The 14793-nt window shown below is 49.4% G+C and overlaps 2 protein-coding genes and 1 long non-coding RNA gene across 4 annotated transcripts in view; 1 reads left to right on the top strand and 2 right to left on the bottom strand.

Annotated features, from left to right (window-relative positions):
* LOC138165319 (transmembrane protein 205-like) overlaps positions 1–539 on the bottom strand; it is a 9492-nt gene extending 8953 nt beyond the window's left edge. The window contains exon 1 of the mRNA XM_069093506.1: positions 380–539. The gene's annotated coding sequence lies outside the window, so the exon portion shown is untranslated. The remainder of the gene's footprint in view (positions 1–379) is intronic.
* A 1180-nt stretch (positions 540–1719) lies between these two features.
* On the top strand, positions 1720–6966 carry LOC138165316 (uncharacterized). Its single transcript, XR_011169340.1, has 2 exons — positions 1720–5315; positions 6654–6966. It is a non-coding gene; the product is annotated as an uncharacterized lncRNA (long non-coding RNA).
* A 3306-nt stretch (positions 6967–10272) lies between these two features.
* On the bottom strand, positions 10273–14509 carry LOC138165315 (probable proline--tRNA ligase, mitochondrial). Of its 2 annotated transcripts, none has more exons than XM_069093501.1 (2): positions 14429–14509; positions 10273–12831 (listed from the first exon to the last, which is right to left on the bottom strand). In XM_069093501.1, exons 1-2 carry the CDS (start codon positions 14463–14465, stop codon positions 11378–11380), a joined length of 1491 nt encoding a protein of 496 aa, XP_068949602.1. In that variant the 5' UTR covers positions 14466–14509; the 3' UTR covers positions 10273–11377. The 2 variants fall into 2 exon arrangements, with proteins under 2 accessions (XP_068949602.1, XP_068949603.1); XM_069093502.1 differs by lacking the exon at positions 14429–14509 and adding an exon at positions 14221–14386.
* Between the last annotated feature and the right edge of the window lie 284 nt (positions 14510–14793).

Raw genomic sequence — 14793 nt, 5'->3', positions numbered from 1 at the left:
GGGGAGGGAAGGAGGGGAAGAAAAGAGGGAGGAGGGAGGGGTGGAAGCAGGAGTGAGGGAGCAAGGATGCAAGGGGAAGGCAGGGAAGCAGCGGGGAGGGGGGGAGAAGGAAGCGGAGAGGAGGGGGAAAGAGAGGAGAGGGAGAGCGGAGGGAGGAGGTGACTCAGACAAACTTCTCCGACTTCCTAAGTGTGCCTCGCCCCTCCCCCACCCCCGTCTGGGCCTGCCCACGTTTGGGGTCCCGAAAAGTCGGGGTGCGGACTCCCCTTGCCCCCAGCCCAGACCCAGCTGCCCGGGTGCCCCGGGCGCGGTGCCCAAGGTCCAGGATCCCCCCACGCCCACGCCACGCCACACCACGCCGAACCCGGGTGGCCTTTACCTGGGTCCTCCTTCGCTCCGCTCGCCGCCGTGGAGCTGCCGGGCTCGGGTGGCCCCGAAGGAACAAGGCAGGAGTGGGCGCGGGAGCGGGGCGGGGCGGCCCCTCGGCGAGCTGTTCCTGGCCCCTCCCCCCGCCCTTGACCCAGGACTCTAAGACTTCCCTGCCCCCCCCCAGCCCCACCCCCCAGTCTAGGCCCGCCTGGAGGACCCGGGAGGGCTGGAGCCTGGTGCCCATTGGCACCACAGGGCCTCCAGCGTCCCATCGAGGCCCTGGGGCTGGCTGACCCTGGAGCAAAGCCTTTAACACGAGCGGGTGTTCGTGGGTGTGCATGTTGGGGGCAGTGTAGCTGTAGATCGCTTGGGGCTGCTGTCGGTAAATGAGGACTTATTAAGCGCCTGCTGGGTGCCAGGCCCCGTGCTCAGCTCGAGGGGTACCGAGGGAGGGGTGGGGGCGGGTCCCCCTGCCCTCCAGTAGTCCCTAGTCTCAGGGGACCCCCGGAGACCCTGGGGGGGGGGTAGGCACCACCGACCAGCATGAAGGGGCCGGGGAAGGCTCCTGCGGGAGGGGCGACTTTGTGTTGTAGGGCTTGGCTGGGCTTGGCTGGAGTAGCCCCGGCTTCAAAGCCGTCATCCCCGGACCAGCAGGTGACCCAGGTCCGTGACAGGAAGGTCCCAGTGCCCATCCCTGGGGCTGAGGGGTGGCCCAGCCTGGCGAGCTGGAATGTGCAAAGAGCCGGCAAAGGCTCCTGCTAACCAGTCGGCCTCCCCCCACACAGCGCGGGGGCACCCCCCAGGGAGGGACAGCTGGCACGTGCCACCTCCTCAGGGGCTCTACTCTGCTGGGCACAGCCTGGGGAACTGGGGCCTGGCAGCTGCCTTTGGGCCCATGCCTCCTGGGGGAAGAGCAGCGGTGAGTCACCCACTGGGAGCAGGACTGGGAGCCCCTGGTGTGGAGATGCAGAGGAGACCAGCCACGATTTCCCGGAAGATCACTGGGGACAAGGAAACAATATATCCCAAGGAGACTGGCATTTACAAGTGAAGGGAGGCCCTGCAGCTGGGCTCCAGGCCTTCTTCTTAAGACTGTGCTTCTGAGTCACCAAACCCAGCTTCCTCCTCTGAAAAAGGGGGTGCAGAGGGGCCCCCTCACATGTGCTGGACCTCTGGCCACTTCTAGGGGGCCCCATCTGTTCTGAAGGGCTTGGTGGCACTTGGACAGCAAATTCTAGGCGGCTCCTTGGTCCCACCATAGCTGCAGGAGGCAGGAGGGTCCCTCAGGGAGAGTAGGCTGTGGAACCAAGAAGACAGCCTCCCACCAAATAGTTTCTAAAAGAAGAGACTCCACCCTTTGCCTTTCTCTTCCTTCCTCTCTCTGATCCAGGAGGCAGATGTTCTCTCTTCTCTCCCTCTCTCTCCTCTCCCTCTCCCTCCCCCCCTCACACACACACACACACACACACACACACACACACACACATTTCCTATGACTGGTAATGGAGGACCCCCTCTCTCCACTTCCCCACCATAATAGCTAGAGCCAGTGTTTGGTTAGGAGGACTGAGCCTGGGCCCCCAAAGCCTGGCAGCCTTTTCCTCTTTGTGCTTCTTTCCCTGACCATATGTGACTTAAGGGCAGTCCTGCCATGGATGTCTCCAGCCTTGGTAGCCTGTTCTGGGTCCCCTGGGTGGCAACAGCTGCATCCTGATAGTATTTTTTGGAGGAGAAGATGACCACATGGGCAGGAAGAGTCCTGGCCAGCCTGGCTTGGCAGAAGACCTTGAGGGAGCCTGCAGAAGCCTGAGCGGAAGGTAAAAAGCTCCTTCTTATCCTGGCTCTTTGTGGAATGTTTCAAAAGTCAACCTTCAAGAAGGGAATCACAGTCCTTAGACTACTGCTGCTGCTGCTTGTTCAAGGCTTTGGTATTGTGTACTTGTGAGGGTGTGTGTGTGTGTGTGTGTGTGTGCCTCCTATTTTATTAAACACCACGTGCCACACCCTGTGCTAAGCATTAGGTGTACAAGGGGAAGAAGCAGGACAGGGCTTGCTCTTAAATCTCACACCCTGTAGTTAGAAGGGTTCCGGGTAAGGCAGTTTAGCCTCAGGGCCAATGGCGAGGCTCCCACTTTTTGTGCATGTGGGTGTATGGGGCGGGGGTGTATGGCAGGTCTGGACACAGGCATGGCCAGAGTTCAGATGGTAAGGCCCAGGGACCATAGAGGGCAGAAGGAGGGCAGATGGAAGCCCTGATGGTCCTTCAGTTCACTAGAAGGGTCGTCCTGGTGACTCCCAGCTCAGGTGGTGTTTGGAGCAACCATAATCTTGTTCTTCCCGCCTAGAATAAGACCAAGGTCAAGGAAGGGGAGGAAGAGGAAGAATGAGGGAATTGACAACCTTCTAACTCCCTCTTGTTGGGGAAACCTTAGACATGAAGCAAACCTAATATTGAAAAAGGTCTGGGTGGGGGCTGGGGGTCTAGAGAACCACAGAGCATGTACAAAGGGCCTGACTCCTCCCTTTGGAGGCCTGGCTTCATCAGGGCTGAATCCTGGTCCACAAAGACCCCTTCATGGGAAAAGAGGGTGCACATCTAGCAATGGTTTGATTCTGTGTTATTAGAGGCCGGTAATGAACCAGAAACAATGAGAAAATGTAGAAAATTTAGGCTGCATACAAGGGAAGTGACAGTATTAAAGACAAAACCAGAGAGGATGTAATTCATTTCCACCCTGGAATCACCTGGCCCAGTGCCAGGTGAATGCATGAACAGTATATACTTTAGCAATGCTTGCCGACTGGTTGATTGATAAGCTCCCAAGGAAAATTATTACAAAATAGAATGGTCTGTGGCTTCCCTCTCTGGAGATTTTTAGCAGCGGGTAAATGAATGCCCACTCATCTTGTGGGTAGGATGGCAGAGACCATGCCAGACTGGGTATCAGGAAGACCAGGGTTCAAATCCTGACCCTGACGCTTACTAGCTCTGTAACCCTGGTAAAACTAGGAGGCTTAGTTTCTTCATCTGTAAAATAGGGATAATGTACCTGCCATAATTATCTCACAGGGCTGTTGGGAGTCCAGCCTGAGATCCTGGATGTAACACACTTTGTAAGTCTTAAAGTGTTCTTTTTTTAAATCATTGTGAACTTGACAGACATCAACAAACGCGGCAATTTCCCCAGACCAAGAATAGAAAAAAGGGACTACATAAGAAAACATGACTCTCCATTACATATAGCTCATTTTAAAATCGACATTTCATAGAGCGTGGTCATTCTAACACCGCCTGCTTGTATGTTCCTTTCTGAGCTGTCTTCTGTTTTCTTCAGTTTATTTTTTCATCATTCATCGATGTCCTCTTCTTTCTTTTCTTCCTATTCCTATCCCCTCTCCTTTCTCTGCCCCACACACCTCAAAAGAAAAGCCCTCCCTTGTTACACACAGCCAATCCAGCATTGTCTGTGTTGGTCAGCAGAGACCTTTTCTGTACATTTAGCTCATCCCCTCTCCGCCAAGAGGTTGGAGGCTCGGACTTCCTCATTAGAGTTCTGTTTCACAGTTGTTTTCCTTCAGCAGTCTTCATTATATTCCTTGTTCTCCTGGTTCTACTCAATTTTTTGCATCAGTTCATATGACACTTCCTAGGTTTCTCTAAATCTGTCTCTATTATCATTCCTATTGGACCAATAACACTCCATTAATTCATTCACTGTGCTCTGTGCAACCATTCTGCAACTGATGGGCACACCTTTTGTTTTACTACCACAAAAATGTATTTGTACACATAGTTCTTTTTTCTTCTTCTTGGATCTTTTGAGGTATAGACCTTGTAGTGCCATAACTGGGTCAAAGGGCAGGCACAATTTAGTGATTTGAAGGCATACTCCAAATTGCTTTCCAGAATGGCTGGACCAATCCATAACACCACTAACAATGTATTTGTATTTTCCTGAGACCCATCCCACACCTCTCATGTTTTTGTTTTTTGGCATCTTTGCTAATCTGATAAGTGTTGAGGTGAAACCTCATTTTCATTTCTCCAATCATCAGCAATTTGGAACATTGTTTTCATATGCTTGTTTCTTCTCTTGAGAACAGCCTGTTCATATCCGTTAACCATTCATCCGTTGGGGAACATCTTGTAAATCCTAGAACATCATGTAAATGTTGGTTATAAGGGTTGTTGGAGGGTCCCTTGTTCAGGTTTGAATTGGCCTGTCTGGCATCTGAAATTCCTTGTATCTCTGACATTTGGTAATCCTAGGATAATAATAGTCCCTGCCTCACTCTCAAGAGGGTTGGTGATGATGATAGGAGCTCATGAATGTTATTGATCGCCCTGCTTTGTACCCATAGAGTCTGAAGAAAATGTGAGCTCCTTTTGATAGATTTATTGATCTTTAATCATCAAGTCTACTGAGTTCCTGCTATGTACCTAGCACAGTAGGGGATAGGAAAGATACTAGTTCTTATTCCTGTAGGGCTTACGTTTTACAAAGCACTTCCTTCCCTCAAAGTGGCCCAGTGAGACGGGGAATACAAATTATTATTCCCATTCCATAGTTAAGGAAAACGGAGTCTCAGAAAAGTGGTCATTTCTCTCCCCCAAAACAATATGTTTCTTCCTTTATCTTTGTATCTCAGTGCCTAGCATAGTGTCTGGCATAGAGTTGGAGCCTAACAAATAATTGTTGATTAACCGTCCGAGGTCACAGCTACAGTGTGTGTACGTGTATGTGTGTGTCTACTTTTGGGCTCTCCCAACCCCAATTCAGATACATCTCCTCCTCAGAGTTTTGGAGTAATCCCAAGAAGTTGAAGATGAATCCTAATATTACAGGCTCAAGCCCCAGTCTGGCATCTCCCTCTTCAGTATCAATTACTATTTTTAGTATCTCCCTAGTATCATTAACCAATTGATAATCTTCTCAACAACACAGGTAAGAAATTAAAATCAATTACCTTTTGCTGAGATTTCTACTGAGGAGCTATTGTAGGGATTGGGGATTGGGGACTGGGGAGGCACCTTCTCTCACTACACCCATTTGTTCCCTGGGAAGAGGACAATCAGACAATTTTTTTGAACATTTCTAGCATTGTACTGAGCTGAATAAACCTCAGCCCTGACAACTCCTCACCGAAGGTAGAAATAAATTGTCTGTGCTGACACGGCCGCCACAATATTCATTGGTCGTAATGCCAGCATTTATTGGGAATTTTAAGGTCTGCTCCACACAGTAAGCCTGTGAGGTAGGAATTACTATTATCCTCTCCATTCTACAGATGAAAACAAGAAGTCTTATTGGGTTAAGTGACTTGCCTAAAGTAAAAGGTTAAATTGTCTAGAAAGCCACCAGATTGTGCATGCCCTTTGACCTGGCTAAGCCACTTTTAGACCTATACCCCAGCCCCCAAGAAATCAGAGAAAGAGGGAAAGAATCTCTGTGTACAGAAATGTTTCTAGCAGCGGTTTTCATGGCGGCCCCAGACTGGAAATGAAGGGAGTGCCTTCTAATTGGGGACTGGCTCAGGAATGTAATGGAGGGGGAATGATGAAATGGACAGTTTCAGAGGAAGCTGGGAAGACCTTTGTGAACTAATGTGGAGAGAAGTGAGCAGGGCTAGAACAATTTCGATGATGACAACCACATTATGGAGAAAAACAACCTTGAAAGACATTCGAACACTGATCAGTGCGATGCGCTGCTTACCTTCTGACAGAGAGGAGACAGACAGACATTTCTGGACATGGTTAATGGGGAACTATGCAGTGACATATTGAGGAGGGAAGGGAATATTTATATGGCTCCTACTGTGTACTTCTGTGTACGCTTTACAATTATTACCTCATTTGGTCCTCACAATAACCCTGGGAGGTAGATGCTATTATTATCCCCATTTTACAATTGAGCAAACTGAGGCAAGCAGAGGTTAAGCGACTTGCCAGGGTCACACTGCTATTAAGAGTATCTGAGATTGCTTGCCAGCTTGGGGAAGGGGGAGAATAGAGAAAGAAGAAAAAATTTGGGACTCAATCTTATTAAAAATGAATGTTGAAAACTCTATATATTATTGGAAAAAATAAAATAGTACTTAATTATTTTTTAAGTATTTGGATTTGTATTCAGGTCTTCCTGAATCCAGGCTCAATGGAACCACTACTCCCTCCGTTGCCTCTGTGGCAGGAAAGGGGAAGAGAAGGGATGGTGGGAGGGACAGATTAATTTTTAAAAAATACTTAATTGAAAAAAAAATTGATAAACTGTTTTCAAAAACAGGATTCAGCCTCAGACTTAAAGGAGTAACTGCTGCCACCAGAGCTGCATTATGCTGACTCACCTAACTAGGGAGAGTTTTTTGGATCCCTACCTGTGACCTCATTGATGCGGGGAATTCCCTCACCCAAGGCAGGTCAGCACCTGCTCCAAACACGAGGGTCTGAAAGCCTTCTCTGGGCCGCATGGTGTGTCATTCACAGGATCTGAATATCCTTGGAATCGTCCTGACTCCCAGGCCAGCTTTCTATACCCAGGCAACATTGACCCATAAATTATAATAGTAATAATGATGCTAATACATATTTCTTCAGGACTTTCAGGTTTACGAAGTGCTTTCTTTACAGCAACCCCATAAGGCAGGTAATAAACCTGGCATGCCCCATTTTACTGATGAGGAAACTGAGGCTGAGGTCAAGTGACTAGCTCATTGTCAGACTCTAAGTGTCAGAGCCTGGGGAAGAACCACATGGCTGAAGCATTTTCATGACCAGAAGTGCTCCAGCTCTGTCCAGTGCTGTCCAGTCCAATTTTTAACTCATCAGCATGCTGAAGTGAGCCCGCCGGTGGCCATGACAAAGGCCGCCCTGGAGGTGGTTTTAACCTTGTAGATACACGGGCCTCAGTTCCCCTTAGTTAGGAATCTGCTATCCTACAAACCCTTTTGGCCTCTACACCATTTTAATTAGCTGAGCTCAATTAAGCTTTAACTGTGTGAGCTAATTAGCAGCCATGAACACTACTGCATGATAGAGATGTACATTAATCCCTTAGATAGCAGTTCCTCTGATCACGCTCTGAAGAATGGTGAATGTCCACAGGTAACCCTCTGCTCATGGGGTCTGGGGTAAGATCCTCTCATCCAACACCCTCATTTTACAGATCAGGGAAATAGAGGGTCAGAGAGATGACACGATTTGTCCGAAGTTCTACAGGGAGTATGTAGCTGAGTCAGGATTTGAATGTAGTCCTTGGGTCCCCAATCCAATACTTTCTCCCTATATCCATCTGCAGCTTTGAAAGACTTTAGAACTCCAATCAAAGGAATAACCAGCTATGATTCCACAGAGCTGATGATAATGTGGAATATTTTTATTTGACTATGCATATTTGTTGCAATGGGTTTTTTTCCCCCATTGTGGAGGGGGAAGAGAAAATAAATACTTGTTAATTGGAAAAATAAGATAGTTTTTTAAAAGATGGTTAAATGACTGGACCCAAAGAGTGGCTATTAATGGTTTAATGTCCACTTAGCAGGAGGGCTCCAGTGGAGGAACATCAGTGCTTGGCCTTTTGCTAACATTTTTGTCAATGACTTAGATAACACATAGAGAGCATGCCTATGAAATTTACAGATGACATTAAACTGGAAGGGATGGTGAACACACTGGATGACAGACTCAGGACCCCAAATTTTGGCAGGTTAGAGCATTAGGCTGAATCTAATAAAATGAAATATGGATAAATGTAAAGTCTTACAGTTGGATTCAGAAAATCAGTGTCTTAATGAACAAGAGAGAAGAGATATGTCTAGAAAACAGACTCTCCTCCCCACCCCACCCCCCAAATCCGGGGGAATTTTTGCTGAAGGAAAGCAAAGCGTTAGTCCAGAGTGTAATCTGTGGCAGTCAAGAAAGGTGAAGCCCTGGGATCCCCTTCTCCTGCTTGGGGATTCCCTCCAACCACTTGCAGTTTTTTCAAGCAATCTGTTTCTCCTACCTTCCTTTGCTTGAATGAATTAAACAACAAACAGGTCCCTTGATGCAGCTCTATGTCACTGGCAAGACATCCCCATGTTTACCCACATTTCCCATGTGGGAAATGGAAGCTCTTTCCACAAGTCCAGTTCATCACCCCTCTCTCTCAAGAGGTGAACGGCATGTTTCATCTTCACTCTTCTGGACTCCTGGCTTGTCATGGCATCCATCAGAGATCTAGAGCCATTCAAAGCTGCTTTTCTCTGCTATTATTAAATAAATGGTTCCCACAGTTCAGTCCTTGTTCACAGCAGCTCACGGGTCTGCTCAGTTTCCTTCAAATTTGCTGGACCACTATTTCACGAGGGTTCCCAGCCACTGTCCACCTCACCAGCAGGTCTATTGGCCTTCATACAAACACGGAATTGTATCATCAGAAAGGACCTCAGTAGCCTTTCCTGATTTTCCCAGTTAGTGCTTGTTTGCACCCCCATCTCCCACTCCCCACCCCATCACCTTGTATTTACTTTGTATATATGGTATATTTACTTTTCTGTGAACATTTTAACTCTTGCAATAGAAGGTAAGCCCCTCAAGGGCAAGGACTTTTGAAAAAAAATTTTTTTCTATCTCCAACTTATTGCCTGGAGTCTGACACATAGGAGGCACTTAAAATATGCTCAACTTACTAAGTAGTCAGGAGACCTGGGTTCAGATCCCACCTGTAACATTTACTAACTTTGTGACCTTGGGCAAGGCACTGAACGCTGTCTCTGGGCCTTGGTTTCTTGCTCTAGGATGAGGGGGTTGGTGTCTGGCTTCTAAAGGTTCCTTCCAACTCTAGACACAGAATGCCTGGGTTTCATCAATAGCAGGGCCAGGAGAGGTGCTATCCCCAAGGTCAGCCCACACGGATAGTACTGAGTGCAGTCTCAAGAGGGGGCACTGATAAACTTCGCCATGGCCAGGAGAGTGACCCAGGGATTCCCAACTATGTCCTGTGAGATCAGTTCATGAGAATGGTAATGTTTGCCCTGAAAATAAGAAATGTGGGCGGCATGATAGTTGTCTTCAAAAGAGGTAGGCAGACTCATTCTTCATGGCCTCAAAAGGGACAGCCAGAGGTGAAGAGTGACAATATGGTGAAGTCAAAAGAACAGTGATTGGATTTGGAGTTAGTCAACCCCAGTTGGAATCCCACCTTGGAGACAGTGTCACCTGTGTGACACTGGACACTTTACTCAAATATCGGGGCTTCTCTTCCCCCCTCTATAAAATGGGGGCTTGGCCTCTTACATTAAAATTATCAAAAACCTTAACAAACAAAGCCAATTAGGAGAAATGATACTATATTCCCACACACATTAATAGAACTATTAAGAGCCTATCTTGAGATTATCAGAGATAATCATTTATCCATGATTTTCTTCCTCAATCATCAGGTTAACTTCCACAGCATATCTTAATACACACTGTGGGAAAATAAAAGGAACAGGGAGAGAGGAAGCAGGATTCCTTTTTTCTTGTCTCTTGCCGGAGCTGCCCAGGCCTGAGGTGGCATGTGGAGTTGTAATGAAGCTCTGGTTTCTCAATGGTTAAAGATTAAAAATGGTGCCCTTCATCTGAGTGCCCCAGATCAGTGTTCAGACGACCTCCTCATTTTGTAATGATACACCTTGCAGGTTTTCCTAATCATCAGTTTGTGCTGTAAACTATAAAGGTCAATGGCCCTTTATAAGAGCACAGGAAATTGCCTCATTTTCTTTCAAAAACCCTCTACCTATTTGAGAGATAATAAACCCTTAGGTGTCCTTCATTGATCATTCCAAGTATCCAGGATGCAAATGAAGGATGGGAGAAGGGACACAGAGTGGGGAGGAAGGTGGTCAGCCCATAAATGGTTAAAAACACACAAAGGTTACCAATTTCTGCAAATATCCTTTATTGCTGAGATGAAAGTATTACTCATCAGGGTGAGGAGACGGGTTCAAGGCCCAGCTCTGACACACACAAATCCTTACATAACCTCCATCTCCCAGAGCTGGTGTCAGGACAGTGCTTTGTAAACCCAAAAACGTCATGGTAACACAAGCCTCATTCCCACTAAAACGTGGAAGAAGTCCATTAGTGGTTTTATAATGCTGGCCAATTTCTGTCCCTTTGTTAATTCTGCTGAATATTCTCTCTGCCTCTCCTTCCAGGCATCCCTCAGGAACAGGCAAGGATAATACAGCTTGTATCTGATATCCTGCCAACATCCCCATGCCATCCATCGATGGCAAGAAACCAAATCGGGGCAGTTTGGGAACACAGTGCACACTTCCCTTTTGCCTTGTCCAAGGGGGTGGAATCATTTTACAGACGGCATCTTATCTGTGGTTACTGCATTCCCCTGAGGTAGGCAGCAAGTCACCATCATCAAGACAAGATCTGAGGTTTCATAGTCACAATAAGAGCTGATGGCAGACACACTGGGTAGGAAGTCAGAAGGCTTTGGTTCTCTAACCCTGGCTCCGTACCACCCCAAGTCATTATTCAGCTGGAACTGTTAACATGGCTAAACATTACAGAGGCTAAAAATTAACATTTTTATATTTGAGGTCTCATGATCCAATAGCTTGGCCTCTCTTTTTAAGAGAAGATGGGCTCAGGCTCTTAGTCCAGCCTAGTCAGGGTTAAGGTCTCCGGAGGAAGTTTCTTATTTGCTGTCTCATCTAACTGTCTCCACCTTGCAGTCGGCTTTGAGTGGGAAGTTTGGGCCTTTAAGTTGAAGGCTAAGAATGGCCTGCCATGAGCATCCTCCTCACACCACTGAAGGTTCTGCTGATCTCAAGTAGAGCAGGTAGACAGTGGAAAGAGAAATCACATTTCTTTCTTTCTATATGAATGAGTGGTGTTCATTGAATCAATGATGAAACCTTGCTCTCCTAACTAGCATCCATCTTCTACCAGCTGCACTGAGTCTAGAGAGAACAGCATGCCACCTAACTGTGATCGGACATAACTTGGTAAGGATCAGAGATGAGGCATTTAGACAACCTGTACTTTACGCAGCAAATCGATCACTCCTTGTTTGGGGAGGAATGCCACCTCATCAGTGCTCTGACACCAAACCTCAAAATGGCAGGGCTGTTCCAAGGCCCTCTTGCCAGCTATCACAACAAAGGGGTAGCCGAGTTTGTTGGCATCTTTCAATCTGTTTCCAATGGTCAAATGTGTCCTGTCATCGAGCAAGACCTCCCCCTGCAGCCACGGTAAGGCTTCAGTGATGGCATCATAGAGGGTCTCTGCCAACTCTACTGCCCTCTCTTCCTTGCTGCCCTTTTTTGGAGGAATAAGGCAGACTTGGTAAGGGGCAAGCAGACCAGGCCAGCGGATACACTCTTCCGTAGAAAGTACTTCAATGGCCGCAGCTAAGATGCGGGTCACGCCTAACCCATAGCACCCCATTTCTACTAGTGAAGGCTTTCCCTGAGCATTAACAAACTCAGCATTGAATACAGAAGAGTACTTGGTCCCCAGATAAAAGGTGTGCCCCACTTCAATACCTTTGGTTTCTGTCAGTTTTCCCTGGCAAACAGGGCAATTTGGCTGCTTGGGGTCCAGTGTCTCAACATTGGCCGTGAAATTGCAACTTGAGCAGATTGCAAGCACATCTTCTCCAATGTTCAAGGGGAGCTGAAACTCGTGAGACATGGTCCCACCAATGTTCCCCACATCTGCCTGCACCTTCACAAACTGCAGCCCAAGCCGGTCAAACACCCTACCATAGGCATCACACACCAGGCTGTACGTCTGGTGAGCAGCTTCAGAAGAGCAGTCGAAGGTGTACATGTCCTTCATGTAAAACTCCCGGCCTCGAAGGAGGCCAAAGCGGGGCCTGGGCTCATCGCGGAACTTCCGAGTGACTTGATAGAGGAGGTAAGGAAGCTGCTTGTAGGACAGGGTCTTCTGAGAGCCGATCAGGCTGGTGATGGCTTCCTCATGTGTTGGCCCCAAACAGTATCCCTTGTTATGTCGGTCCTGTAGCTGAAAGAGCTCCTTGCCCATTAGGTTCCACCGACCAGTGGCTCTCCAGAGCTCAGCAGAGATCAGCGTGGGCATGTCTAGCTTCTGCCCACCAATGGCCTGCATTTCCTGGTTTATCACCCTGACCAGCTTCTCCATGGCACGAACGGTGTAGGGCAGGTAGTGGTAACAGCCAGGGCTGGCAGGGTGAATCAGCCCAGTCTGCAGCATCAGCCTCTGGCTCTTACAGGTCAGCTCGGCAGGCCTGCTCTCTAGTCCGACCACCTGATCTTCTCGGAGGTTCTGAGGCTGGAAAAAACGAGACAGCGCCAGGCGTTTCAATCTGCCTGGGGGATGATGGTAAGGCCTGCAAATGAGATGCTGTGACAGTGGGCAGCTGGCCAACAGTATACCAGAAAAGCCCCTCCATCTACTCAGAAGCCCTTCCATGCCACTCCGGACAGGAACACTCAGATCTGTAGGAAAATGAATTATGTACCATTAAGCATTCACTCCATAGGGAAGCTAGGTGGCCCAATGGATAGTGCTGGGCCTGGAGTCGGACGGATGAGTTGAGATCTGGCCTCAGATGCTTACTAGCTGAGAGAGCCTGGGCAAATCACTTCACCCTGTGTCCTTCCAGTTCCTCATCTGTAAAATGAGCTGGAGAAGGAAATGGCCAAGTTTCTTTGCCATGAAAACCCCAAATGGGGTCACAAAGAATCAGACACAACTGAAGAACCACAGGGTTTGATTTTCTGCCTCCCAGGCCTGCTTTGAGCCAAGCACTTTGTAAACCTGGAAATGGGGCTAGTCTCAACCTAAGGGTGACGTCTGATAAACCTGCTGATTTTCTGTCCTTTTAATTCTGGTTCAAGCGTGACCCCCCACCCCCCACCCCTTCTCTCTCACTCACAGGGCTATGGGCAGTTTCATTTCCACCAATCTAAGCTTTTCCTTTCCCTTATTAACATCCTTCTCATTTAAACTTAACACTGTGTTCCAGTAGAGAAGATGGGGCTAGGTAGAGAGCAATGCAGCTAGAAGGCTGGCCCAGGGGTCAGGGGAAACTTGGTTCACGTGTGGGCTTGACCCCCGACCAGCAGGTGACCCTGCACAGTCACTTAGACTCCTGGTGTTCTTCACCCTTCACAGAGATCACGGCCCAGCCAAGAGGGCGTTCCTCACCCTTCAGGGAGGAAATCACAGGGCCAGCCAAGAGTTACTATGTTGCGGTAGGTGAGAGCACAGGCTAGTTAAGTATCCTAGGATCTGGAGCTGGAAGGAACCGGGAAGGTTCTCCAGGGCAGCTGCCTCGCCTAAAGGTCCCATAGGCAGTCACACGCACACTAGAACCCGGGCTCTCCGCTCCAGATCTTTCCCTTGCACCAAGGTGGGAGCAGCCCCTCGTTTTCATGAATCCATGATCAAACCTCAACCCCAGACCCCTTCATTCCGTGCAGCTCAGTCTCCCCACCCAAGAGACGAGGCTGCCAGCCCTGAACCTCGCGTGTCCTTTGTCCCCATAACCCGGGTGCCCTTCTCGGGGTCCGTGGGTCCCCCGGGGCCAGCCCTTCATTCTGTGGGAGGAGGAAGCTTCCTGGCACCGCAGGGGTGAGAAGGACCCCCGAGGCTTCGCTCCCAGGATGGAGGGCACTGCCCGAAGCTGGCCTCTGGATGGCGCGCTCGCCTTCTCGGGGCCTCAGTTTCCCCACCTGTGAAGTGGAAGGAGGGAGCCCCACCCGACTTCCCGCCCTGGAGCAGAGGGCACCTGCCACCCACGGGCTCTCCCACGGGCGGGTCTTAGTTTCCACATCTACAAAATGGAAGCGGGCTCAAAGGCCACGGCGCTTTACAGCCCTAACCTGCGGGTCTCTGGGATGGCACAATCTCGTTCCGTGCGGGGAGGAGCCCAAGTACTGGGGGAAACTGAGGCACGGCAGAGGCGCACGCATGCGGCTCGCTCCAAGGGCACTCCCGCTAGCCAGACCCCCGCCCTCATCCTCCCCGTCCCCTCTCGGTAGCCCCCGAGAGCTCCGCCCCACGTGCCCACGCCCCCACACTTTCACCCACCGATCACAGCAGCCACCGTTCTTAAAGAAGAACGCATGAGCGGGACGTGGGAGGCGGGGCCGGCCAAAGAGGGAAAGCTCGGGCTCCTCAAGCCCCGCCTCCCACGGCACAACCAGCCAATCACAAGGCCGGTCCTGGGAGAGACGCTCCGCCCCCCCCCCGCGTACGGAGAAAAGCCCCGGTGGGAAGAGATGGGACGCAGGCCCTTTCCGGAACCATAGAGACGGCGGGGGAATGCGTTGTACGTCAGAGTCCACCCCCACAGGAAGTCTCTTCTAGGCATCCGGAGGCCTTTATCAATGCTCCCAGCCCGTATAAGAGTCAGGCTGCCCCGCCCCCTTCAGGGCTGTCTGCGGAGTGGAGAG

The sequence above is a fragment of the Petaurus breviceps genome, unplaced genomic scaffold, assembly GCF_028583685.1.
Source record: "Petaurus breviceps papuanus isolate PSGF00001 unplaced genomic scaffold, PetGlider_PUasm1.0 208, whole genome shotgun sequence".
Classification (NCBI taxonomy): domain Eukaryota; kingdom Metazoa; phylum Chordata; class Mammalia; order Diprotodontia; family Petauridae; genus Petaurus; species Petaurus breviceps.
This window is presented reverse-complemented; position numbering and strand designations above follow the sequence as displayed.